Below are 25,538 nucleotides of genomic sequence, written 5' to 3' on the forward strand. Positions count from 1 at the left end.
GTCTTGTCATGGGGAAGGCCCTACAGGGTCCTGCTCAGTTTTAATCTCCCTTTTTCTTTGATACACCTCAATCCTAAGGGAAACAGGAATGGGACAAGAAAGGGAATAAAATTTTGGGTAGAGAGGTTAATCATAAACTTGGCAGGGAAACTCGGTTTTAGGGGGACTCGGTTTCACAAGGAGTCCCAGGAACTTTTTCCTTGTATCCCCTGGCTGTTTTATCCACTCCTGTTTAAAAGGCTTTGGGTCCCCACTGAGGTGGGGAGCAAAGGGTCCCAGGGCCTTCTGTGGCTCTTTAACTTGATTAATTGGTCTAACTGTTGCCCTAAGCGATTGCTGGTCAGGTTTTTCAGTGTATTTTTTTTTCTTCCAGCCTCTAAAATTTTTCTAAAGTAGGGGTAAATAGAGTAGACATGTTTGGGGTCCTTTAATGTTTGGGGGGATCAATAGGGGGTCCCTTTGGCCCATCCAACGTTAGGTAATGCTGTATTAAAATCTTTGTTTTAATCCATCAATGTCTGTTTTATTTATCCCATTTCTCAATAACCATCTAAAGATTTCCACTCTGCTGGAAGAGTCCAGTGACTCTTCCCTTCCTGATTTCTCTTTATTCCATTACTTTCTTTTTTAAAAATTATTTATTTATTTATTTGTTTTTATTTTTGACTGTGTTCCGTCTTCGTTTCTGTGCGCGGGCTTTCTCTAGTTGCAGCGAGCAGGGGCTACTCTACGTTGCGGTGCATGGGCTTCTCATTGTTGTGGCTTCTCTTGTTGCAGAGCATGGGCTCTAGGCACACGGGCTTCAGTAGTTGTGGCACGTGGGCTCAGTAGTTGTGGCTCACGTGTTCTAGAGCGCAGGCTCAGTAGTTGTGGCCCATGGACTTAGTTGCTCCGCAGCATATATGTGGGATCTTCCCGGACCAGGGATAGAACCCGTGTCCCCTGCGTTGGCAGGTAGATTCTTAATCACTGTGCCACCAGGGAATCTCTCCACTATTTTCGATATTTGTTTTATTTACCTTATTTTTAAATAACCCTTTAAAAATTTCCACCTTGTTCCCTATGAGGGGAAGCTGGGATACCAAACTCCATAAGGCTTCCCAAACTGTTTTGTTTTGGTTTTTTTTCTCATTAGGGAGTTCTTAAAATTAGTTGTTATATTTCTTGTATCCACCCTTTAGTTTATTCTTTTCATAGGAACCAATAAAATAGCTATTTATGATTAGAGCTCTCTAAAATATTTTATCAATTTAGACGTTTTTCCAATTTAAAGGATCCATCGTCTGGCCGTTGCCAAGTAGGGTCCTAATAGTGACTCAAACCAGTAAGGTGTAAGAGGCATCCCTACAAGATAGTGTAAAGGATGTAGCCCTCACAAGATCCAGAAAGTTTAGTCTCAAAAATAGTCTAAGAGGGCTTCCCTGGTGATGCAGTGGTTGAGAGTATGCCTGCCGATGCCGGGGACACAGGTTTGTGCCCCAGTCCGGGAAGATCCCACATGCCGCGGAGCGGCTGGGCCCGTGAGCCATGGCCGCTGAGCCTGCGCGTCCGGAGCCTGTGCTCCGCAATGGGAGAGGCCACAACAGTGAGGGGCCCGCGTACCGCAAAAAAAAAAAATAGTCTAAGAAATTAAAGACCTTTTTCACATTACTAATAAAGCAATGAGGGTTGAGATGACAAAGGCCCCCATATGGACTGGGACCCTATATGATAAACTCCCCTGAGAGCTGGCATGGCTGGACAAAGAGACTGCTAGGAATCCCAGTCTATTCAACAGGCTGCCAAATGCACACTGATGTGTGCACCTTCCAGGTGGCAGAGACCAGAGAGACTATTCTCACTGGTTTACAAGCCAAGCTCTCAAGACATAGAACAAGATGAAGGGAAAACCTAATCATTTGAATGGTTTTCCTCCTTATGAGAAAGGACACCAGAAACAGAGACAAAGGAAAACAGTGACCATTTCTGGGAGCAGAAGAATCAACAAAGCAAGGGTACCCTGCCAAATTTCAAACCAAGAGTTACCCAATCCAAGGAGCTGCCCACAGGTATTTTCTCCAGCTAATCTATTTTAGAAAAGAGAAAAACTCACCAGTCTCATTTCCAACAGACCCTGAAGGCAGAGATCCGGGAGACTGACATAGTAAGAATTCTTACATTCTGGGGCCTTTTGCCAGTTATCCCAGGGTCTCTTAACTGTAGCAGCTTTGGAGTGAGTAGTGTCCAGCCAGTAAAGTTGCATCCCACCCTCGTTGCCACCTGTTGGGGAGGAAGACGTTTTCCTCTACCCTTCTAGGTTCTTCTGGCTGGTCTAAGAATGAAATTGACATGAGACTGATGTCTCATCAGAAGAAAATAAAACAAAATTTAGTAACACATCTAGGGACTTCCCTGGTGGTCCAGTGGTTAGGACTTCGCCTTCCAGTGCAGGGGCTGCAGGTTCGATCCCTGGTTGGGGAGCTAAGATCCCACATGCCTCGTGGCCAAAAAACCAAAACATAAAACGGAAGCAATATTGTAACAAATTCAATAAAGACTTTAAAATTGGTCCATATCCAAAATAAATAAATCTTTAAAAAAAGAAAACACACATACACGGGAGAGACTCAGAAAAACTAACTCGCCAAAATAGCTGAAAATGTCACCTAAAGCACCATCTTCAACTGGAGACAAAAGAGGATGCCAGAGGTAGGGATTTAGGACTTTGAAGGGACGTGGAGATGGGAAAGCAAATGTTTGGTAAATAAATGTTTGCTGGCCATGCAGAGATTATGGGATGCAGAGTGGTCTCTGGTCTCTAAGAATTTCCCTCACCACACTTAGTCCACATTCTTCGCCGATGCCTTTGGTGATTCCTGAAACAGGCCTTCTATCTAACTTCTTCTTCAGGCGGTTAAAGGGAAGGTCAGTCTCTTCCCAAGTCTTTTGGGCCTTGATTGTTTTCATCTTGAAATAATCTGCATCCCGAAGAGACATTTTGGGGTGGCAAGTGTTGCTACCCTACAGGACTATCGCCTAGGAGACAGCCTTTCAGATAGCTCTGGGGGTCTGCTCCAGAGAAGTAAGGGAGAAGCCACGATTTATATAAACTTTTTGCTGGAAAAAAACCATGTAGCCTAACATGAAAAGATTACTGCTAATCACAATCAACAGACATCTCAAGTTAATGCTTTTAGTGCTTTTCTATGTAGGGGAAGGCGCAAGAATCCAGGGGCATGGAAAATTTTCCTTAGATATACATCTTAACTCTCTAGGGGCCAGTATAATCCAAATGCTTCCTGTTTTTCTTCATCCTGAAGTCTCCCTCAGGGTGCACGGAGGGGTTCCCCTCGGGTGGGTGACTGTAGTGGCTAATGGCTTGATCTTTGTAGAACTGGAATGGTGGACAACATTCTTTACAGTTCCCGAGTCTGGGAGGGGCTATGTGGGCTGGAGCCAGCGGGAGGAGGAGGGAGGCTGACCGCTTTGTCAGCTTCTCGCTTAACCTTGAGCTGGTGGTTATAAGCTGGGCCCCAGGGGCCCAGGGCCAGAGTCACCTCGTCAGGCCCTGCTGCAGTAGGAGCAGTTGTAGGGGCAGCATGCTGGCCAGGGGGCTTCCCCTCCACTCAGTCCTGGTCAGAGGCTGCCAGCCCCTCCTGAGCACCCCGCGGGAGGGCCTGGGGCATCCCAGGGTGGGCATTGGAGAGGGAGCCGGCGTCTCCACTAAAACCCCTCGCTCCTTCAACGAGATCCCCACCCCTGGTGACAATGGCTGGCTTAACCTATACCGTTTCTGGAGGGAGAAGGGCTCACAGAAAATCCACTATCACCACGTCCAGAACTTCCAGAAGTATGGCCCCATTTACAGGTAAGCCTGGCAGAGGCTGGGGGCTGGTGGGATAGGGCAGCCCTGTTGTGCTCCCCTCTCCTCGCATGGTCTGCCCTCCCCTTCCAGGCTCTTGTTCACCTCTGGCTTTATTTCTTCCTGCCTGGGGGTGGCAGGAGAAGGGATAAGGCTTCCCAGACAGTGGGTTCACTTCCCAGCCCTGAGGCTTCAACAGTCCCCAGGTCCTATACCCTTTGAAACTTTAGGGAGGTGGGAATGCTAAGAGAACAAGCCCTGACAAATGCCTCCCTACATCCGTTATCCGCAGCACACCTTGCAAGGTAAGTTTATCATCCCTATTATCAGAAGAGAATGAAGTTCAGAGAGGTTAGGATTCTTGCCCTGGTCACTCAGCTAGAACCCTGTCCTGCTGGGGCGCTGGCCTCACCCCTTGGCCCTGTGCAGCTCTGGAGAAGCTGATTTTGTCCCTTCCACTAGGCCTGGCTGGAGCCCCTCTTCCCCAAGCATCTGCCTAGCTTCCAGCCAGGAGGAAGGGCCTTCGGTCTTTTGACCACTGTGTACCCCACCTTCTTGCCCTGGGATGGGGGTGGGGCCTGGGGGCTGCCCTTGGTGGGAGGCCTCACTTGTTCTGGTCCACCAGTTTCTAAGGTGGGTGGGCTACAAGACACACCTGGGTTCTTTGCTGAGCGCATAGGTGAGGGGGATGGGAGGTGGTGAAGGTGGTGGCTGAGGGCAGGGAGGGGACACCAGGAGGGACAATACTTTACTTTTACTTTAAGTGAAAGGGTCGAGATGAGGAAAGGGCATGTAGGACATGTTAGCTGGTTGGATAGGTAGGTTGGGGGAGGAGGCTACTTTGTGTAGGGGACCAGCTGCTCCCTCATCAGGGTCACTTCCTCCCTCTCCCACAATGCCTTTTGAAGTCTTAAGTGGCTTTTTTATAGCTGGCTGGAGGCAGGGCGCTGCCCCCCCACCGCCCCCCCACCGCCAGGCTGAATGTCAGGCTTGGGAGAAGTCTGCTCCTGAGTGTCTCTTCCTTGTCTGTCTGTCTGTCTCCTTCTCTCTCTTCCAGGCCTCTATCCCCAACCTCACTTCATGGAGCTCTCTCCTTATCCCCTTCTTCCACCCCGCCTCATCCTTCCTGCCCCTAGTCCCTGTAGGAGCTCTTTATTTTATAAAACCCCTTTCTATTTTCTGAGTCACTTTCATCTGAGCCTTGGCACATGTCCTTAAAGTTGGTGCTATTATCCCCACTTTACAGATGGGGAAACTGAGGCCTGGAGAGGAGAAGGGTCTTACCAATGTCACACGGCTCATCAGGGCAAAGCCAAGGCTGGAACCCTGATTGTCTAACTTACAGTTCAGTGTGTCACTATTCTAACTATAGCCTTGAAATAACAAACTTCTAAATGAACGTGAGGAATTTAAAATACAAGTTTTGTGGATTTTTCCTTAATACAAGGCTGTCCCTGTTCTTTATCAAACAATTTAGAAAAATTGAAATCATACAATCTCAGTTTTGAGAATATTTATGTTCCATTCAGAATGTGACTATATTTATACACTGTTTGGCGTTGTCCTATAGCAATGTATGGAGGACGCCTTTTCTGTTTTCTCTTTTCTCACTTTAAGATAATTTGAGAAGGCAGCATAGTAGCCATAGCATGGATAAGGCATATTTTTTTAGCCAGTTCTTTAAAGTGGACATTTAGTCCACGCTAGGTTTTTTTTTTTTTTTTTTTTTTGCTATTAGACATCCTTTTCCATTTTTTTGCTATGAACATTCTCATCCCTCAGGCATCATTGTCTGATGTCAGATAGCTGCCTTGGGCTAGATTCCCAGAGGTGGAATTGATAATAACAATAGCAGTTCAAGGACTTTGCTTAGCTTTTTTTTTTTTAATGGAGTCAGTGGTTTGAGGCCGTGTGGCAGCTGGGAAAACACTGAGAGGATTTTCTAGGAGGCCGTGGATTGACATATGTACACTAATATGTATAAAATAGATAACTAATAAGAACCTGCTGTATAAAAAATAAAATTCAAATTCAAAAACAAAACAAAACAAAGGAGGCCATGGCTCGCCAAGGAGACTTGGGGAAGGTAGGCCCAGGGTCTATGGGTCAGTGGTTAAAGCAGTGCTCTTTCCTTCTCCCCATCCTTCCCTTCCCCCTTCCCCCTCCCTCTCCTTTCTCCAGGAAGAGGGAGGAAGAGAGGGGAGGGAGGGGAGAGAGAGAGAGAATGAGAGTTTGGCTTATACCTGTATGTTACATGATACTTTACCTTAAAGTGTGTCTTTTTTCTTTTTCTTTAGAAATAAGTATCTTTTATTTTGCTATTTTACTCTAAGAACATAATTTATAAATATATTTAATTCCTTTTTTTTTCTTAACATTTTTATTGGAGTATAATTGCTTTACAATGGTGTGTTAGTTTCTGCTTTATAACAAAGTGAATCAGTTATACATACACATATATCCCCATATCTCTTCCCTCTTGCATCTCCCTCCCTCCCGCCCTCCCTATCCCACCCCTCTAGGTGGTCACAAAGCACCGAGCTGATCTCCCTGTGCTATGCGGCTGCTTCCCCCTAGCTATCTATTTTACGTTTGGTAGTGTATATATGTCCATGCCTCTCTCTCACTTTGTCCCAGCTTACCCTTCCCCCTCCCCATGTCCTCAAGTGCGGTCTCTAGTAGGTCTGCGTCTTTATTCCCATCTTGCCCCTAGGTTCTTCATGACCTTTTTTTTTTTTTTTTAAAGGGTATCTTGAATTAACTTTCTTATGCAAAAGGCAGATGCAAGTGAGAAGTAGAATTTTCTGTTGTTTCACAATAGCTGTGCTTTAATACTCTCTGCAAAGTGCTCTGAGGTATATTTATACCCTGGGTCTGACGTTTTACTGTAGTTTTATTTTAATAGAGACAAGGTATTTTGTTGGACATCTGATTCCAGGGGGCAGGGCAGCCACTCCCAGAACTTCAATCCTAGAGCCTAGAAGGGGTTGCCTGGCCCGGTGCCTGGCTTGCCTGACAAGCTGAATGGAGTCACTTCAGTACAGGGTCACTCCAAGCTGCCACGAATGTGCCATGTTTCTGAGCTCTGCCTGGGTGAGAGGGTGGACACAAAGGAAGAATGAACATGGAGGACTTGATGGTCCATAGAAGGCCCTGGGTAAGTCTTGGGGATGTGCTGAGGTAGGCAGGAGCCACTGTGATGATCAGAGAAGCACAAGGCTGTCACTTATAGAATGCCTCACGGGAATCACACCCCTAGACTTCATATCATCTTATCTTTCAGTGATCCTGTAAGACAGGTACTGCATTTACCTCCACTGAGGAAACTGAGACTCAGAGAGGGTAAGAGACTTAGGTCACACAGCGAGGAGGCTGTGGAACGGAAGCCACTCCCAGGCCTGTCTGCTCTGCGCTGTCAGCCACAAGGTGGTTACAGACGAGCCGAGAACTGTGTCCTGATTGCCCAGGGTGTGTGTGGCTCTCCTCAAACCTTACATCACAGCACCCCTTCTCTGCCCCTCCAGAGAGAAGCTCGGCAATTTGGAGTCAGTTTATATCATCGACCCTGAAGATGTGGCCCTTCTCTTTAAGTTCGAGGGACCCAACCCAGAACGATACAACATCCCACCCTGGGTTGCCTATCACCAGTATTACGAGAAACCCGTCGGGGTCCTGTTGAAGTGAGTCTTGGGCCATCTCCCAGGGGCTGGAGGGAGATGATGGGCAGCTGTGGCGAGGGCAGAGGCTGGGGGTGAGGGGCTGGGGCCATGCGTGCCCTGCCTTTTCTTTCTAGCTGGGGCCTCTAGACAAATCCCTGTCATCTTCCTGCCTCCGTAAAACAGATGATGGGGATGGTGAACTGCCCTGCCAACCCTCAGCGACACGGTCAGGCAGAAGATCTTACTGAGTAATTAAAGACCTTGAAAAGTCCTCATTTACTGGTTCATTCATTAAGTCCCATTTTACTGAGTGCCTACTATGTACCAGTCCTTGTGCCGGGTCCTGAGTCACAAGTAGGGCAGGGCCCTGCCACTGTGAGTCCCTTATAGCCTAAAGGAACAGTGAGAAACATGAACAAATCAGTGTATTTAAATGTAATAGGTACCGTTTTCCACCAAATTGCTCATCAAAAATTTAAAATGTGACCATAGCAAGTGTTGGTGAGGATATAGAGCAACTAGAATGCTCACAGCTTGCTAGTGGGGCTGAAAACTGATGGCACCACTTTGGAAAATGGTTGGACATTACTTCCTGCATTTGAATATTCACATGCTCGCAATGCAGCCGTTCTGCTCTCAAGCATATACTCCAAAGAATATCCTGCCCCCCGAGGCGGACATGTACTAGAATGTTTGCAACACGGTTGTTCATAATAGTGAGAACCTGGAAACCACTTAAGTGCCCAACAGGAGCACAAATGAATGACAGTGGCATACCCCAGTCAAAAAGAACAGACTCAGTGACTCACAACAGTACAGATGATACCTAGAAATATAAAATTGAGTGAACAAACCAAATCATGACAGCTTTTATAAGAAGTTGAAGACAAGTATACATATTTAAAAAGTATGTTTTAGAAATACATGTCGGTCAGATAAAACTATATACAAAAGCAAACAAGGGATTCAGGTTGATGGTCCCCTTAGCTGGGGAGGCAGGATGTGGGAGGACCAGGTGGGCATCTGTAAGTTATTGTCAAGTTCCTAGTTTTTCTGCTGGGTGGTGAGTTCATAATAGCATTCTTGTAAATAAACAAAGCCCCAAAACGACAAAGAGGGCTTTGCATGGATTTATTTTCAAGAATGGGCCATAAGCTGAGAATAAGAATGGGCATTAACCCTATTCTGGGCACCTGAGATTCCCCACCAATGTGATTAATGGGACGTGTTGGGGGTGCAGAGGTTGTCCAATTGTGTCTGTGCAGGGATCAGAAAAGGTGATGTAGAGGGGCCCTTGAATGGTAGGAGGTGAGATTGGCCAGGAGCAAGGGGAAGTGGTGAGGAGGGCAGGCCTGTAGCAGAGGCAAAGACTAGAGGGTTGGAAAGTTGCTTAAAGGCTCTAAGAATATGATTTCCTGGCTTGAAGCAGCAGCAGCAGAGAGAGTAGAGCAGGGCTGGGGTTTTGTTCTCCTTCAGCCTCTTTTTTTCTTGTCACACACTTCCCCACTTCTCTCCCCGCTGCCCCGCCCAGGCCAGGCAGAAGCTGGGAGGAGGTGAGGGCAGAGGAGGACGTGGATGGAGTGCTGGACTCTGAGCTGTGGCTCAGCCTCCTGGGAGAGCCAAGTCAGCCCCCTCTGTGTTTGCCAGGCCTGGGGTTTGTGACCGTGAGGGCCCGAGGGCCCATGTTTTCTCAGGAAGGCAGGAGCTTGGAAGAAAGACCGGTTGGTCCTGAACACGGAGGTGATGGCTCCAGAGGCCATAAAGAACTTCATTCCCTTGCTGAACCCAGTGTCTCAGGACTTCGTCGGCGTCCTGCACAGGCGCATCAAGGAGCAGGGCTCTGGAAAGTTCTCAGGGGACATCAGGGAAGACCTGTTTCGCTTCGCCTTTGAGTGTAAGGGGCTTGAACCTACATGGCCACAGTCTTGGGGATGGGAGAACCCAGCGTCTCACCTAGAGACCCAAAATAGACCCTGAAGAAGTGTTCAGATTGGCTTGAGATGAGCCGCTGAACACATTCTCTGCCATCAGTCACCCAGGGGGAGCTGCACGCTCTCATCTGATTCATGCTATGGGGGCAAGAGTCTCTAAAATGTAGGTCCCTATTGCCACTTTCCTCCAAAAGCCAGGCTTGGCTTGGTCCTTTATTCCGCAAATCTCCCTCTCCTGGGACAGAGACCTTCCCTTTGAGGTCTGGGAGGGAAGGGGAGGGTTGGGTGGTTAATCCGAGCAGGGTATTGGAGGATGTGTAAGAGTTATCCAGATGGAATAAGGAGGTTGGACAGCGTAGGCAGAGGAAACATGCACATGCAAAGGCCCTGTGGCTTGATGGGGGCTCATGTGGTCACTTCAGGAGATTTGGAGTACCCAGAGTCTGGCATGAAATCAGCATTCAGATTGCTGACCCAGGAGGTAGGAAAACCTTGGAGTTGTTGTGTCTTCTTATGTCCAGCCAGAGTGGGCCCTGGATAGCCAATTACCAGGGACTGATGTCCCCCACGCACCCATCTGACATGTTTCAGGAAGTATTTAGCCACTTTGGTCAATTATAGATGAGAAACCTCTCTTTCCAGGAGGAAAGCCGAGAGGCTGCTGGGGGTGCTGGGGGAAGAGGGGCCGAGCAGTTTCATCCCAGCCTGGGCTGGAGGCTCTGCTTCCCACTCAAGTGATCCCTTTTTAGGGTCTGCCACATGACCCTCTGAAGGACCTGACTGGCCACCAGAAAGGCAGTTTTCCTTAGCCCAGCAATTTTAGCCCTTTGGGACTCAGGCCTCAGTTTCTTTACTGAAGGAAGCTGAGGTTGCGTGCAGGGGCTCTTATGTGTTGGGAGGGATGGTTTCCTGGGAGCAGAGGCTCTCAGATGGTCGGGTTGGAAGAGATTCCTCAACCTTGCTTCCCCTGCAGCCATCACCAATGTCATGTTTGGGGAGCGCCTGGGGATGCTGGACGAAGTAGTGGACCCTGAGGCCCAGAAGTTCATTGATGCCGTCTACCAGATGTTCCACACCAGTGTCCCCATGCTCAACCTCCCTCCAGACCTGTTCCGTCTGTTCAGGACCAAGACCTGGAGAGACCACGTAGCCGCGTGGGACATAATTTTCAATAAAGGTGAGGGTTGTACCCTGGGCAGCCATATGTGGGGGCCAGGAGAGCCCTGCCTACCTCAGGAGATGGGAAATCCAGGCCTCGGTTGGCAGGGATGAGATTTGGGGGAGTGGGGAGAAAGAGACAGAGGGAGAGAGAAAGTCAGCTGGAAGCTCCAGATCTCAGCCTGCCTCTTTGTCCCAAGTTATGTCAATGAGCACTGGCTTGCCATGTAGAAAACCCACCCTCTAGTGGGCAGGGATGGGCATCAGGAAGGCCCAGGAACCCCTGAATATGGTGGGCTGATTAGATTTTTCTGGAGAAAGAGGATTTAAGAGGTCCATCATATTCTTCCAAGGAGCCCGTGATTCCCAACATGGGTTAAGCACCAGTATTTCAGACACAGCTGTGCTTGGTGACAGAGTAGGACTTTGGTGAGAGAGATTGGTAAATGGTGGAGAAGGCTGATTGGGATGTGGTGAAGATGCCAGGGCTGGAGTCAAATCCTGCCCCTGCCCCTGACACCCTTGTGACCTTGGGCAAGTCATTATCTTAGATGGACTTCTGTTTCCTTATCTGTAAAATGGGGATGATAGCACTTACCCCAAAGAGCTGTGGTCAATAAATCAAAAAAACAGATATGGAGGATTTAGCAGAGACTGCTGCTCAGAAAGACGGCAGCTTAGAAAGTGCAGGGCTCTAGAATCCCCAAGCCCCTGTACCACCTCCCACCAGAGATCGTGCTCCTTCCCTCCCCTCTGCAGAGAGCCTCACTCTAGTTTTTTTCTTTTTTTTTGGCCGCATGGTATGGCATGCGGGATCTTAGTTCCCCAACCAGGGATCTAACCTGTGTCCCCTGCAGTGGAGGCACAGATTCTTAACCAATGGACCACCAGGGAAGTCCTGGCCTCACTCTATTTTCTTTCTTCCTGCCCCACAGCTGAAAAATACACCGAGAACTTCTACTGGGACCTGAGACGGAAAAGAGAGTTCACCAATTACCCAGGTATCCTCTACCGGCTCCTGGGAAATGACAAGCTGCTCTCTGAGGATGTCAAGGCCAACATTACAGAGATGCTTGCAGGGGGCGTGGACACGGTGAGGACACAGTGAGGTGGCTGTAGGGGCACAGCCTGTCCCTTCCTGTGCCCCTATGCCCCCTCCCACTAGCCTGCCTCATTGTCTGAAACCCTGTCCATCTCCCTCTCCTGACTCTACTTCCTAGATACTAATCTCCTAGGAGGGTGGGTCAAGCTGGTCATGCATAGAGCATGCCTTGAGGCTCATCCACCATTTTTTCTTTGCCTCTGAGGAGGGAGTGACTAGGAACAGGTGGGTGACACAGCTCACTCTGAGTCAGGAAGGCAGGCAGGACCTCAGAAAAGCTGCCCCTGATGTCTGAAGGCATCATTTGTGGTGTCTCCCAGATGCCGAACAATACCCCAGAAACTTCTGTTCTTTATTTTTTTTTTAAAGGTCCTGGATGGCCAAGTCCTTTTTTAAAAAAAATTTATTTGTTTATTTATTTATTTATTTTTGGCTGTGTCAGGTCTTGTTGCCGCGCGCAGGCTCTCTCTAGTCGCGGCGAGCGGGGGCTACTCTTTGTTGCGGTGCATAAGCCTCTCACTGCAGTGGCTTCTCTTGTGGAACATGGGCTCTAGCGCACACAGGCTCAGTAGTTGTGGCTCGCAGGCTCTAGAGCGCAGGCTCAGTAGTTGTTGCTCGTGGACTTAGTTGCTCCGCTGCATGTGGGATCTTCCCGGACCAGGGCTTGAACCCGTGTCCCCTGCGTTGGTAGGCGGATTCTTAACCACTGTGCCACCAGGGAAGCCCCAGAAACTTCTGTTCTTGAAAGTCAAAACTTCTCTGTCTTATGTGCCATCCCTTTTTCCAATACCTTAAACTTCTCAAGCTAATGTGATGGTGAGGGTTAATTCTTTAGTGTTTCGTGGTTATTAGTTATGATTTGGGCACTAAGACTATAAAGGTGAATATAGTAGACTTCAAATCTCCCAGATGGCTCAGAGAGGAAGAGTATATTAGCTTGCTAGGACTGCCATGACAAAGTACCACAGACTGGGTGGTTTAAACCACAGAAATATATCGTCTTGCAGTTCTGATCAAGGTGTCAGCAGGGTTGTTTTCCTCTGAGGCCCCTCGGCTTGGCTTATTGATGGCCGTCTTCTTCCTACATCTTCACATGGTCTTCCTTCTCTTCTTATACAGACACCAGTCCCATTCAGTTAGGGCCCACCCACATGACCTCATTTTACCTTAATTACCTGTTTTTTTTTTAATTACCTTTTTTTTAAAGACCCTATCTCCAAATACAGTCACATTGTGAGGTGCTGGGGGTTAGGACTTCAACATATGAATTTGGGAGAGACACAATTCAGCCCATGACAAGGAGGTAGCACGGACACAGATGACTACCTCACCGTATTATAGGGCTGGATGGTGAGGCACATGCCAGGTACTGACAACGCTGAGAAGAAGGGAGAGACTAACATGGCCTTGTAGGACAGGGAGAGTGTTCCATAGAGTAAAATCAATTCGTCTTTCCTCTTGTTGCGAGGAGGACAGAGGAGGAATAGCATTTCAGGACTGGGGAGAAGCATGTGTCATGCTTAGGTGAATAACTTGATTTCCTAGGTATCATATTTACATTGTACTCTAATGGAGGCCTTTCTGTCCCTCGGCTACAGATGGAGGCTTTGAGCATATTTTAAATATAGTTCATTGTCAGTCATGTAGAAGAGATCTCTGAAAAAAGCTCACCTGCACCAAAGCAGCTATTATTCTTAGGTAACATTTATTAAGCGATTACTATGTGGCAGGCAGGGTCCTAAGCTTTTCACATGTGTTAACTCATTTAGGATTCACAAACAACCCTTTTTCAGATGAGGAAACTGGGGCACAGAGAGGTTAAGGATCTTTGTCAGGGTCACACAGCTAGTAACTTAGTTGACTACCTTATTAAACAAGTATCTCCTGAGTACCCATTCTGTGTCAAGCCTTGGAAGTACTGAGACAAATACATGCATTTGATCTGAGCCTTGAGGAAGGAGTACACACTTGCTTCCTAGGTTGGGAAAGGGAATTGTAGGAAAAGGGAGCAGCATGAGGAAGATTTCTGGGCTTCAGGAGCTGTGTGTAGCTCAGTGTGGCTAGAGCATGAGGAGCATTTTGGAGAGAGGTGGCGGTGGGCTGGGAGCAACAGGCAAGTGTTGGAGGGGGTCCATGGGTCCGGTCAGAGCCTCTGGACTTGATCTGGGGACTCCAGGGAGCCAGGCAAGGATTTCAAGCCAGGAAGTGACTGGATGACATTTTTTCACAATTGTTTCTGCTGGGAAGAAGAAGGAGCATGTCCAAACCTCTTGGACCAAAATATGGTCCTTGGTAAGATAATATGCCAACAACTTGTGTCCTAGCCCTAGGGCAGAGGGCTGTTCCAGCCCAGGGTCCCACCACTGAGGAATCTGAACTGTGGGGCTTGATGAGGGTCACTCATACCTTCAGTGAAAGTTAACAGTCACGACCTTGGGCTAACACTGAGATTAATCTCAGTATATACCATGTGCTAATTGCAATACTGATAGAAAACAGGTCTGGTTGTTCTGGTTTCAGCATTTTTTTTTTAATTTTTTCGGTACGCGGGCCTCTCACTGTTGTGGCCTCTCCCGTTGCAGAGCAACAGGCTCCGGACGCGCAGGCTCAATGACCCTGGCTCACGGGCCCAGCCGCTCCGCGGCATGTGGGAACTTCCCAGACCAGGGCACGAACCCGTATCCCCTGCATCGGCAGGCGGACTCTCAACCGCTGCGCCACCAGGGAAGCCCTGGTTTCAGCATTTTTGAGCCTCACTTTACGCTATGCTGCTATAGGCAGATGTTAAGTTTAGGGGGAAGTTCTACTGGGGAGAGGGCTGGTCACTTAACAGGCATTTCAAGATGAATGGCAATCATTCAGGAGTACAACCATTACAGAAGTAGGATTTGGCCTCTTAGGGCCTCTGGAGTCCTTTGGAAGAAGGTATTAGCTATGTGGATGACCCTCTACTGGCTGGGGAGATGGGTGGGCTCTGGTGACATGAGGGGGAAGGCAGGGACAAGTGCTGCCCCAAACATTCCTGCCTGGGCCACAAGAAAGGCTTCTTGGACGTTTGCCGTCTGAATTGTTTTGGTTTTTGTGGATGGTGGTTTCTGGATACTGGGAGAAGGGTGGGGAGAGGTGTTTGGCAACGAAATTTAGCCTGGGTCTAGGTGCCCCAGGAGTGACCTGTCCTCTTGGTTTTCTGTACCCTCTCACTCCCTGCCAGACATCCATGACATTGCAATGGCACTTGTATGAGATGGCACGCAGCCTGAATGTGCAGGACATGCTGCGGGAGGAGGTCCTGAATGCCCGGCGCCAGGCCCAGGGAGACATAAGCAAGATGCTGCAATTGGTCCCGCTCCTCAAAGCTAGTATCAAGGAGACACTGAGGCAAGCCCACCCCCACCTATGCCTGTCCCCCCCTACCACCACCACAAATCCCTGGGCAGGGTCAGGGTGGTGCCTGCGCACAGGGTTACAAGAATGGGCTGGTGGAGGAGACTGGTAGCAGGAAGTGGGAAGTCTGGGGAAGATAGCTGGGAATAGGGAGAAGGGTCCTGCCTCCAGGTCCTCCAGGGTGCTGCAGCTGGGGCTGAGATGCCATACTAGGTGCAGGGCTTCGTCCAGGCCTTAGGGCATCAGCTTCTGAACGCTTTTCACTGGCAGACTCCACCCCATCTCCGTGACCCTACAGAGATACCTCGCAAATGACATGGTTCTTCGAGATTACATGATTCCTGCCAAGGTAGGTGCAGCAGGAGGGCTGCAGGCTCTGTCAGTCAGACAGACGAGGCCAGGGGCAGATTGCAGTTGCGTACAGATGGGGGCGGTGGGGGCTTCTGTCCTGCCTTTCTTCCTGCAGCTGGCTGGTGGGGTCCTTGGTGGCAGTGGTCCAAGTCCGAATGAAGGGCAGAGGTGGTGGACACAGCGGGTGATGGTCTTTGGAATGTTGCTGGAGTGTAGGGTTAGGAGGGAGATCCCACTGGCTGCCTGGGTCTCTGGGGACCCTCTGGCGCTGAGGAAAGGGGCAGGACAATCCCTTGCGCCGTGCCTGGCCTAGTGTCTTCAGTCACGCCCATTTAATGGGCGAGGCTCAGGGAAGGGGGGGAGGCCTCGTTCAAGGTCACATAGTGGGCAGCATTCTGTCCTGCACAGCTGGGTAGCCAGGCTAGGGGCCGGGAGTGGAGATGCTGGGTAATGCTCCTGGCTGTGAGGAGGAGTGACCTCTGCTCACTGTGTCCCCAGACATTGGTACAAGTGGCCATCTATGCCATGGGCCGAGACCCTGCCTTCTTCTCGAATCCGGACAAGTTTGACCCAACCAGGTGGCTGGGTAAAGACAGGGACCTCATTCACTTCCGGAACCTGGGCTTTGGCTGGGGTGTACGGCAGTGTGTGGGCCGGCGGATTGCTGAGCTCGAGATGACCCTCTTCCTCATCCATGTGAGTCAAGCCTGGGGACATCTGTCTCCCATTACTTTGTCTCCCCTCCTCCACAATTCCCTGCTGTCTCCTCTCTGGGCAAATCCACTTACCACCCACTGGTGCTCCCTGGTCATACGTTCCCCACAGTGGTGATGGGATGGGGGTGGGGTGGGAAAGGTTTTGTAGAAACCAAAGTGAAAGCCTGAACCAAGGGGACAAAGCACTAGCGGCGTGTTCAGGCTCTGTGCAGGATTCAATAGGATCTGGCAGTAGACCCCTTGGAGCCTCTCAGATCACACTCAACACGCACTGCTCACAGGTGAATAAGCCTGGCCTGGGGGAGACAGACCCTCCCTGCCTCTCTCCTAAGCCCACAACCCCTCTTTCTCAGATTCTGGAGAACTTCAAGGTTGAATTGCAGCATCTCAGTGATGTGGACACCATATTCAACCTCATCCTGATGCCCGACAAGCCCATCTTCCTTGTCTTCCAGCCCTTCAACCAGGACCCACCCCAGGCGTGATTGGAGAGGGTGGGCACTGCCCTTCCCGCCAATCAGGCTAGCAGGGATGTGGGAGGACGGCCCAAGGGGGTGGGGCCCATGGAAGTGTCCGCATCTCCAGTGCTTGGTCCCCACCCCTGCTCCTTTCTGGCCAGCTCTGACCAGATGGAGTTGGCGCTCAGCTGAGGCACCCCTCTCTCACCCCACCTCTTCCCCCTCTTCTCCCATCCCATGAAGGCAATAAATGGCTGAACTCTGTAAAGTGTCTTCATTTCCATCTGACCCCTAAGGTATCCATCGCTCCTGTAGAGATGCTCCCTGACCCAGATCAGCAAATAGATCTGAGCGTGAATGGGGAACCCAAGGCAGCTGCACTTGACACCATTTCTGCTGGGACCCACCCACCTACAGCAGCTCAGGAGCCAGCAGGATCAACCTCCTTTGCTGTCCCGGTTGGGTGTGAGGCAGAGTTGGTGGAGGGCTATTGCCGCTGCACCAGGAGCTACTGGAGCAGCAGGCAGAGGGACAAAGAACTTGGCAGAGTTCTGCTGAGAGTACAGGGCAGCCTGAGAGGTGTGGGCCGATCTTGGCTACCAAGGCAGGCCCACCTATCAGGAGGATCATATAGGGCTCTGCTTGGCTGAGCCCTGGGTGGGAATTCCCTGCGGGGTCATGAGGACTTCCTGCCAAGGTCCAGCCAGAGTCTTGGGCATGTCCAGGGATGATGTGGTGAAGAGACTGTGGGTGAGGGGTTGGCATGAGGTGACCGACCCTGGGGACGAGAGGACAGCATGCTTCCTCTACCCCACCTGACCCTTTTCTGGGCTTCCCCAGGCCTTAACTTCCTGCTCCAGTGGGACATGCCCACTTGTCCAAGCTCTGGGCATTAGGCAAGGAGACTGGGGCAGAGTCTTTGGTACATTATTTGGACTGCCTGACAATGGTCTCAATTTCGGCCACCTTAACCCCCTCTGAGCTTCATGACTCCTGGCTTGACCAGGTACCTGATCCTTCCTGGCCCTTGGCTACCCAACTCTAAGTTCTTCAGGTAGACGGGGGGCTAGTGCCACTAGGGACAGCAGCCCAGCTGGCTTGGCCTCTTCTCCCAGGAGCTGCAGGTTCTGAATCCATTCTTGGAGCCTTTCTGCTTTTCCTCAACACAATCCCCTTCCTTCTTGTCTTTCTCTCTCCTTCCTGCTTCCTCTCCTTTCTCCAGGCTTGAATCATCTTTGCTTGGAAATGTTAGTGTTGGAAAGGGCCTTACTGTCAAGGATGTTAAGCTCTTTGGGGATAGATGGGGCAACTGAAGCCCAGAGAGCTTGCTTGAGTCACCCAAGGTCACACAGCATGCTTGTAGCTAGAAGCCAGGCTTCCTAACTCAGTGGAGGGCTCTTTCTTCTGGCCATATCTGGTTTTCTGTCCCTGGACATATTTAGACACAATACTGCCAGCTCAGGTAAATGGGGTATTTCATACTAACATGTAACTGATTGCTACAGGCAGGCTTCAAGTCTTTCCCTTCCCAAGAAACAGATAAACCAAACTTGAAAAAAGGGATTTCAGATATGATAGATGTTTGAGTGCAGGTAGGAAGTTCCGGCCTCTCACACCAGCTCGCCTCTAGTGGTCTCAGTTCTTCCAGAGGTCTGGACGGGCCTTGTCTCCCTGGATCCTGCTTTGGAAGGCCTCTTCTCCCCCACCCCCACCCGCCCCCTGTCTGGGGTCCACTATGGCCTCTGGCTCTCCAAAGATGGTAGCTCCTGGGACAGGCAGGAGGCTACAGGGCTACAGCAGAGGACCCAGGCCCAGAGTGGGGTCTGGAAGGAGGAAGCTAGGGCACCCCAGGCTGCCCTGCTCAATGAAAGAGGTGCATGTTCACTGACCTCAGCGTTTAATAAAGTCATTCTAGGGAGTGGGGCTGAGACTCCTCAGTACACAGAGAGGGAGGCCTGCTCCAAGACTGAGGTCTGCTAGGACTCAGTCTGCTGGAATTTAGAGAGATTGTTGAGCTTAGTCTCTGAGCTGGGCATCAAGGGGTCCAGATTGGAGGGTCACCTTTGGTTCTTGGAGGGGGTGGAGGGGTTCTGTGGTGGGCAAAGCAAGATGAAGTGAGTATGCCCCTGTCCCCAGCAGGTGACTCAATAAAATGCATCTTGCCTGGCAAGTCATGCCTCAGAGGATCCAAAATCCAGCAGGCCATGACTTCTCAAAGATTTCCAAACCCATTTCACCACAGCAGGTCATACCTAATTTCTGCCGAAGTCTCCAGGGCTCAGCGGGTGAGTTTGCAAAGGTAGCCCTGTGTTCCGCCCAGTTCCCCCAGCCTTTTCAGGCCTTTCCAGCAGAGTACTGATGGTTCAAGAGCGGAAGCCATCCGGGGGTTTGCTTTGGGGGGCTGGGTGTCCCAGGGCTGAGCTTGAGGGACAGTTGTGAATAAACCAATTTGTTCTTGGGAAGTTGGCAGGGTTTCTCTCTGGCAACACGCTCCCACCTCTGGCAGGTCTGCAGCACTGCAGTGGCCCAAGAAGTGCGTGTTCATGGGAGAATCTTAGGCACTGTGGAGTGGAGAGGGGGCCACAGCTACTCTACCCATGAGCAAATCCAGTCCTAAAGTACAGCCAGTGCCACAGCATTCGAGAAATGCCCCTGTGGGCAAACTGTCCACCACAGCCCCTCCTTTTTGATACTCATCACCACCCGAAGGGGAGGGGGTGTCTTGGCAGGGTTCTCTATTCCCCTTAGACAGGCGGGGGATTGAGATGGGGCCGGGGTTTCGGCTGGTAACTGAGCAGAAGTTGAGCCCAGGTCTTCTGACTACCAGCCAGGGAGCAGGGCCCCCTGGACAGGTTTTCACAAGGTCCAGTGACTCGGGGAAGGGGTGTGTGTGTGTGGCTGCCAGACCCACCCCCCGAACCCCACAGGGCTCCTCCAGAGGGATCACTCACGGACTCATCTGTGGTGATTGTGTTGGAAGGGGGCCTCAAGCCGCACTCTTTCTCCTGCAGCCGTGTGGCCACGTCCTGCTTCTCTCGTCCCCAGCGTCGAGCTAAGTCCTCTAACTATAGACATGAAGAGACACAGATGGAGAACCACTGGGCAGCAGCACCCATCCCTGAGAGCTGGGACAGCCCAAACCTCAGCCTGCTCTTTGAGCAGAAAGCAAAACCCTGGGCAACGTGGGCCTGCTGCCTTCCCAAGAGACCTCAGGATAACAAGGGTGGGTGGACAAGCGACAGTTTGAATACGACTGATGGACCTTCTCTGGGTTCCACCAACATACGGAGCTCCAACACTGGTCACGATGAGCCCTGACCCTCCTGACACGCAGAGTCCCGTCAGTCCTCAACCATGGAGCTGCAGCACTCCCCACAATGAGCCCCAACCCTTCTCAAACGTGCAGCCTCGGCCCTGGTCACAGAGGGAGCCCTGACCCTCTTCACACACAGAACCCCAGCCCTTCTCTAACACGCAGCTCTGACTCTGGTCACACACAGAGCCCAGACCCTCCTGAAACACAAATCCCTGACCCTGGTCACAAAGGGAGCCCTGATCTTGGATGCAGACCAAGCCCACACCCTCCTCACACAGGGAGGGAGTCCTGACCGTAGACAAACACCGATCACCAACCCGACACACACGGAGCCCTCGCCCTGATCACACACAAAGCCTCGGTCCTCTTCTCACATGGAGCACCGATCCTGGTCACAAATGGAGCCCTGACCCTGGATGCAGACTGAGCCCCGACCCTCCGTACCCCCTGAGTCCAAACATGGTTAAACAGGGAGCCCTGACACTCCAAATACAGGAAGCCCCAATCCTGGTCAAAAATTGAGTCCTGACCCCCCTCACACATAGACCCCTGATCCTTTTCAAACACAGAGCCTCGACCCTGGTCACAAATGGACCTTGACACTCTTCAAACATGGAGTCTGGACCCTCCTCACACACGGAGCCCTGACCCTTCTGAAACACAGAGGCTGAGCCTGGTCTCAGGCTGAGTGGTGAGGCTACCTGGCCTGTGTGACCCCTGCACCTCACCTACCTGGCTTTCCAGGGAAAGAATCCGGCTCTGAGCGCGTTCCAGCTCGGCTAGGAGGTTAAACTTGTCTGAATTATTGGCAAGAAGATCCTGTGGGCAAAGTAGAAACTCACACATGGTCCCCACTGGGGGCTGTAGCTATGTGAGCTCAGGAGGCCAGGTGACACTGAGGGAGAAATCAGGCAGGTCTGAGTTCCAAATTCAGCTCCCCGATGCAGAGCCTCAGACCCAGGGCCAAAGACCCTGAGGCCAACGAGCCCGGAGTTTCAGACCTGGCATGTGCCTTTTTCACAGTTGTTGCCCCCACATATTTTGACTGTATGAAATTTTTGCACACCAATTTTTAAATGTAAAATGCACCAGGGGGCACTAGGTTAGTGCACAGAAAGGAATCTTGAGCTGGGGGTCATTTTGTAAAGTGAAGGATCTATTTGTAAAGCAAGGGTTCCCCGTCCTCCACACTTTACATGGATGTCCATGCATCAGGTGTGCTTTCAAACCGAACTCACCTTCTGCGAGTCCTGGGATGAAGAGAAAAACTCTCCTGTACCCAGCCCACCCCGCTTTTGTAATTCCAAATGTTCTGTCTTCGGGTTTGCATAAAGCAGGGGCACCTGTAACAGCCTCGGAGGTACGGAGGGGCCAGGGACACCCACCTATGTGGGCAGGGTACCCTTGCAGTGGCCTGGACCATCTGTCTCTTGCAGCTTCTCTGCCAGGTCTCCTCTTGTTCCCAACTCCCCAGGGTCCACCTGGGATGGGGGAAAAGGGCTCTCCAAGGCTGTACCAATCCCAGGAAACGCTCCAGAATGGAGTTCTGAGAGGCCTGTTTGGAGCCCAACTGCAGGGCAGCCAGGTGGCAAACGGGGTCAGGGGTCAGTTAGGGGCTTGCTTTCTCTCCCAGGATGCTAAATGAGGGTAAGGGTGAAGCTTTCAGACTCATGTGTGTTCCCAGGGGAAAGGAGCCAAGGCCTGAGAGCCAGAGGCTCTCCAGGAGACTCCAGGCACATTGGAGACCCTGGGAAACCTTGCTCCTGGTCTTGGGTTTCAACTTGGATCGTGCCTGAGTGATTTCTGGGTGCCTGGTGAGCTGCACAGGCAGGCCCAGGCCAAGCTTGTGCTGGTGGCTCTTACCAGCAGGGCCTGCTGCTGCAGAACGATGGGGGCCGACTGGTGGCGGTTCTTGTCCAGCTCTGCCCGCAGCCTCGAGTTTTCCGCCAGCAGCATTGAGTAAAGGTCAACAGGCAGATTCTCTCCCGTTGGACCCGGGGGAAGGCCAGAGGCTGAGAGCATGGGGAAGGCTGTGGAATGTGGCCATAGATGTTCATGAGATGGGCTTTCCTGCCTCCCTGTCCCTGGTCCATCTGCCTCAGCGTTTTACTTTTTTATGCCCCTCCTCTGCTCCCAAGCCTTCAATGGCTCCCTACTGCCCGTGGGATCAGGTCCATACTCCTCCTCAGGCCATCGTTCTAGGCTCTTTAGAATCTGACCCCAGTGTTCTCTCTGATCACTTCCCCACCATTTGTCCTGGGTCTGTTTCAGCTCCTCGCCTCTATTTTCCTCCCTTCTCTGCTCCTGGCATCGTCACTCCCCAGGCCTGTGCATGGCTGTTTCCCCTCCCTAGGTTGCCTTCTCAACTCTCACCCTAAGCTCAGGGTTCCTGAAAGGTGGGCCCAGCTTTCACTGTTTCTTAAAGACCTTCAAAAATGCCCCCTACAGACACCCCCATGCAGTGAAGGCTGACACAGGGCTGGGCTCACGGGGGTCCCCAGTGAGGCGGCACAGAAATCCTCTGCTTGGGCTGGCCTGATGCGGGGTGACCTGGTTCTTTCCTGCTCATCAGAGCTGCCTCTGATTGGCAGTTCTAGGTGGCTTTGGTTAACATCAGTGGAGAAAGCAAATCATTGATTTAACCAGAAAGTTTTTGTGTGTTTTATAGAAGCAGACTCTTTGAAGATACAGGGAGATGAGCAGATAATTTGAAGGGTCCTGGAGTTAAGAGGTTGGGAACCGCTGCCCCAGACAGCCCCTCTTTGCAGGTAGCCCATCTCTGCTCGCTCTAATCTCAGAGCATCTTCTGGAAGGTCTGAGCCTCTTTCTAGCGTGGCTCACACACTGTGTCCCCTCCATGTGTTCTGAGGGACTCCGTGGTAGGAGAAGGGAGCTTGGGGGACCTCTGGAAGTGCTCAGTGCCTGATTGAGTACTGAGGGGACCTAGCACCCTCTACTGCAGTTTGAAGGTGCTCCTGAAACTGAGAGGCTCCGAGAAGGCAGGGCCTCCGGGGTGGGACAGAAGCCGGGGAGCAGACTCACCGACATTGGGCTTTCCCTGCAGCTTGTTCTGCAGGGGCTCGTTCCTCTCCCGCAGCTTGTCCTCCAGCACCGACTCCATCTTCTCAATCACCTGGAGGGCAGAGCACAGAGGCTGGGATGGCCTAGGGGCTCCACACCTGCCCGTGTGTGTCTGGGCCTGGGCAGCCTGGCCCTTAGGGCACCTGCCTTCTCCTGGTGCCTCACGGTCTCCTCCAGCGCCTTCATCTGCTGCAGTTTGTCCTGGTATCGCCTCAGCAGCGCCGCCTGTGGCTGCTGAGCCCGGTGCAGGAGGAGCAGCTCCTTTTCTCTGTCATTCTTCTGATGGTGGGGGAGGGAGGGGAAAGGGGGGAAAGCAGGGGTGCCCTTGACCCTTAGGGTCCACCCCAGGCCACTCTGCTCAGTCCTCCACTGCCCTGGCCCCCTAGCCCCTACGTCCCTCTCCCTTCTAGCCGCAGACGCTTCTCCAGACGCTCCCTCCCGAGCCCCCTTCCCCTCTGCCCTCCAAGCCCGGGCTCACTCGAATCAGCTCATTCTGCAGACGCTGCACCTTGTCCCTCAGCTTCTTCCTGTCCAGCTCACTCAGCAGCAGTTTCTGCTTCATGGACGCTGGTGGAGGAGGAACTGGCTCAGGGAGGAGGCACCTCCCAGTTCAAATTGGCATGGTTGGGGGGCGGGGGGGTGTCTCTCAGTCCTGGGACTTGACACAGGACTGGACTCTCAGTTTCCCATCTCAGAGAGGACCCAGCCAGGCTCCTACTAGCCTGTGTCCTGGGAAAGTCTCCTGCCGCCCTGTTCCCTTGGTGGCCTGTATGCCCTCACCCAGGTTCTGGGCTCTGTCAGTGATGTCTGGCTCCTCTTCTACCCCCTCCTGGGTCAGCTGGCTCCTCAGCATTTGGTTCTCTGCCTCCAGGATGCTGGTCTGTTTCCGCAGTGACAGGATGTCCTCTGCCATCTTCTGCATGGCCTGCCGGTAGCTGTTCATCTCCTGTGTACCCCAGAGCTCAGAGATGAACCCCCAGCCCCACTGTAGCCCCCCCCAATATCTACACCCACACCTGGAAGTCAGTGGGTCACTCCTGAGGCCAAAGAACAGAGAGAATCCCAAGCTGTGCCCTCAAGTCTTAGCAACTCCTTGGAGGGATGGCCATGACAGGATTTTCACTCCTTCTGGCCATGTGAGAGCAGCTGCACAAATGTGCTCTCCTGGGGGTGACACCTTTTCCCGGGAGGCCAGATAGGGGGGACCCAGGATTCAGACACTAGGTGAGGAGGCCCATGAGCGATGGAGACTTGAAAGACTCCAGGGCCAGGTTTCCAGGGCCAGGCTAAATCAGGGCCATTTCTCCACATTTTCCCTTCTCCTTTCTCCCTTCTCTAATCCCTCTTCTTCCTCATGTCACTGAGAACCCAGGGAAGAATCTCTCTGAAATCTCGCTGAATGCTTCTTGGGAGCCAACCCTAGGCACCAGCCTCCCAAGCAGCCCAGGGGGCTTGAAGGGACACGGGGTAGGTAAGCCCAGGAGATCCAGAAAAGGACTCAGGGTCAGAGTTGGGATCCAGCTACAGGATCTAGGCTGTGAGGTGGGGACGGGGTGCCAGGCTCTGTCACTAGGTTAGGAGTAACAATAATACTAATATCTGGTGTTCATTGAGCATTTACTATGTACCAAGTCAGGCCCACCTCCTTCATTTAGCTTATGAAGGCGGATACTATTATCATCCTCATTTTACCGACGAGGAATCCAAGGCCCAGAGAGGCGAGTGGCATGCTCAGTCACAAAACTAATGAGTGGCAGCGTCAAGGTCTGAAATCCAGGCCTCCTGGCACTTGAGTCCGTGCTCTTAAATGCTGTGCAATCCTGCCACGATGCCCCCATATATGGAAACTTCACAGTATGTTGAGAAGTGATGAAAGCAGGTTACTAAAAACAATTATGATCTCAATTTGGGAAAAAAAATTCATGTTTGCCCTTGTGTGCGCATAGGAGAATTAATAGGCTATATTTACACGTACTTGTATCATAATCAGAAATTCCCTATTGTTATTTATAAAAAGTTTTGTAAAGGGAGTTTCTTAATATAAATAGTACCACAAAATATAAAAGAGGGACTCAAAATGTGAAGCCAGGAAGCTCGGTAGAGGGGGAGGAGGTAGGAGCTAGGTTTGGGGGAGGAGTGGGAGGAGGGAAGCGAGGCCAGCAGGAGCTTCCTAAGCCCTGTCCTTCCTGAGACTGTGAAGGTCTTGCCTGTGGGCGGTGGGCCTCCTAGGCCTGGCCAGAAACGGGTTCCCAAGTCCTCAGGAAGCAGAGCTCTGTCCCCAACTCCCACCTGGGCCCCATGCTGACTGAGGATGTGGCCTGGCTCCCAGCCACTGCCTTCAACCTGCTGCATGGTGGGCCACTGGCTGCCTGGGGAGGGGTTTCCAGACAGCAGGGGCTCATCAGACACCACTTGTCACCTGCTGCTGTCTAGCCTTCTGGCTAGACTCCCTCTAAATGGTGCCAGTGCTGGGCCCATCTCCCCAGCACCTGCCCCAGTCAAGTTTCAGGTCTTGGCTCCTCCAGATCTGCCCATCTGGTG

The 25,538-nt window shown here is 51.5% G+C and overlaps 2 protein-coding genes across 2 annotated transcripts; one reads left to right on the top strand and one right to left on the bottom strand.

Moving 5' to 3' along the window:
- The first annotated feature begins 2,462 nt into the window (after positions 1-2,462).
- Positions 2,463-16,858, top strand: CYP11A1 (cytochrome P450 family 11 subfamily A member 1). Its single transcript, XM_022580009.3, has 9 exons — positions 2,463-3,847; positions 7,366-7,521; positions 9,195-9,394; positions 10,405-10,608; positions 11,525-11,682; positions 14,903-15,069; positions 15,346-15,424; positions 15,925-16,122; positions 16,496-16,858. Exons 1-9 carry the CDS (start codon positions 3,423-3,425, stop codon positions 16,625-16,627), a joined length of 1,719 nt encoding a protein of 572 aa, XP_022435717.2. The 5' UTR covers positions 2,463-3,422; the 3' UTR covers positions 16,628-16,858.
- Positions 16,859-19,073: 2,215 nt separating this feature from the next.
- CCDC33 (coiled-coil domain containing 33) lies at positions 19,074-23,940 on the bottom strand. Its single transcript, XM_089907016.1, is given in 8 exon segments — positions 19,074-19,665; positions 20,649-20,735; positions 21,302-21,397; positions 21,780-21,946; positions 22,959-23,049; positions 23,145-23,276; positions 23,476-23,564; positions 23,778-23,940. Coding segments are annotated over 8 exon segments (1,146 nt in total). The 3' UTR covers positions 19,074-19,344.
- Between the last annotated feature and the right edge of the window lie 1,598 nt (positions 23,941-25,538).

The sequence above is a fragment of the Delphinapterus leucas genome, chromosome 2 (assembly GCF_059928025.1).
Source record: "Delphinapterus leucas isolate spDelLeu-1000000601 "Yukka" chromosome 2, BTC_Dleu_Yukka2, whole genome shotgun sequence".
NCBI classification, from domain to species: Eukaryota; Metazoa; Chordata; class Mammalia; order Artiodactyla; family Monodontidae; genus Delphinapterus; species Delphinapterus leucas.

What these genes read in the sequence shown, in the direction of transcription:
- CYP11A1 (XM_022580009.3), top strand. Translation starts at nt 3,423, where the DNA reads ATGTGGGCTGGAGCCAGCGGGAGGAGGAGGGAGGCTGACCGCTTTGTC. An exon ending in TTGCAGGGGGCGTGGACACG is followed by an intron (nt 11,683 to 14,902) that starts GTGAGGACACAG and finishes ACTCCCTGCCAG; the next exon opens with ACATCCATGACATTGCAATG. An exon ending in ATTACATGATTCCTGCCAAG is followed by an intron (nt 15,425 to 15,924) that starts GTAGGTGCAGCA and finishes CTGTGTCCCCAG; the next exon opens with ACATTGGTACAAGTGGCCAT.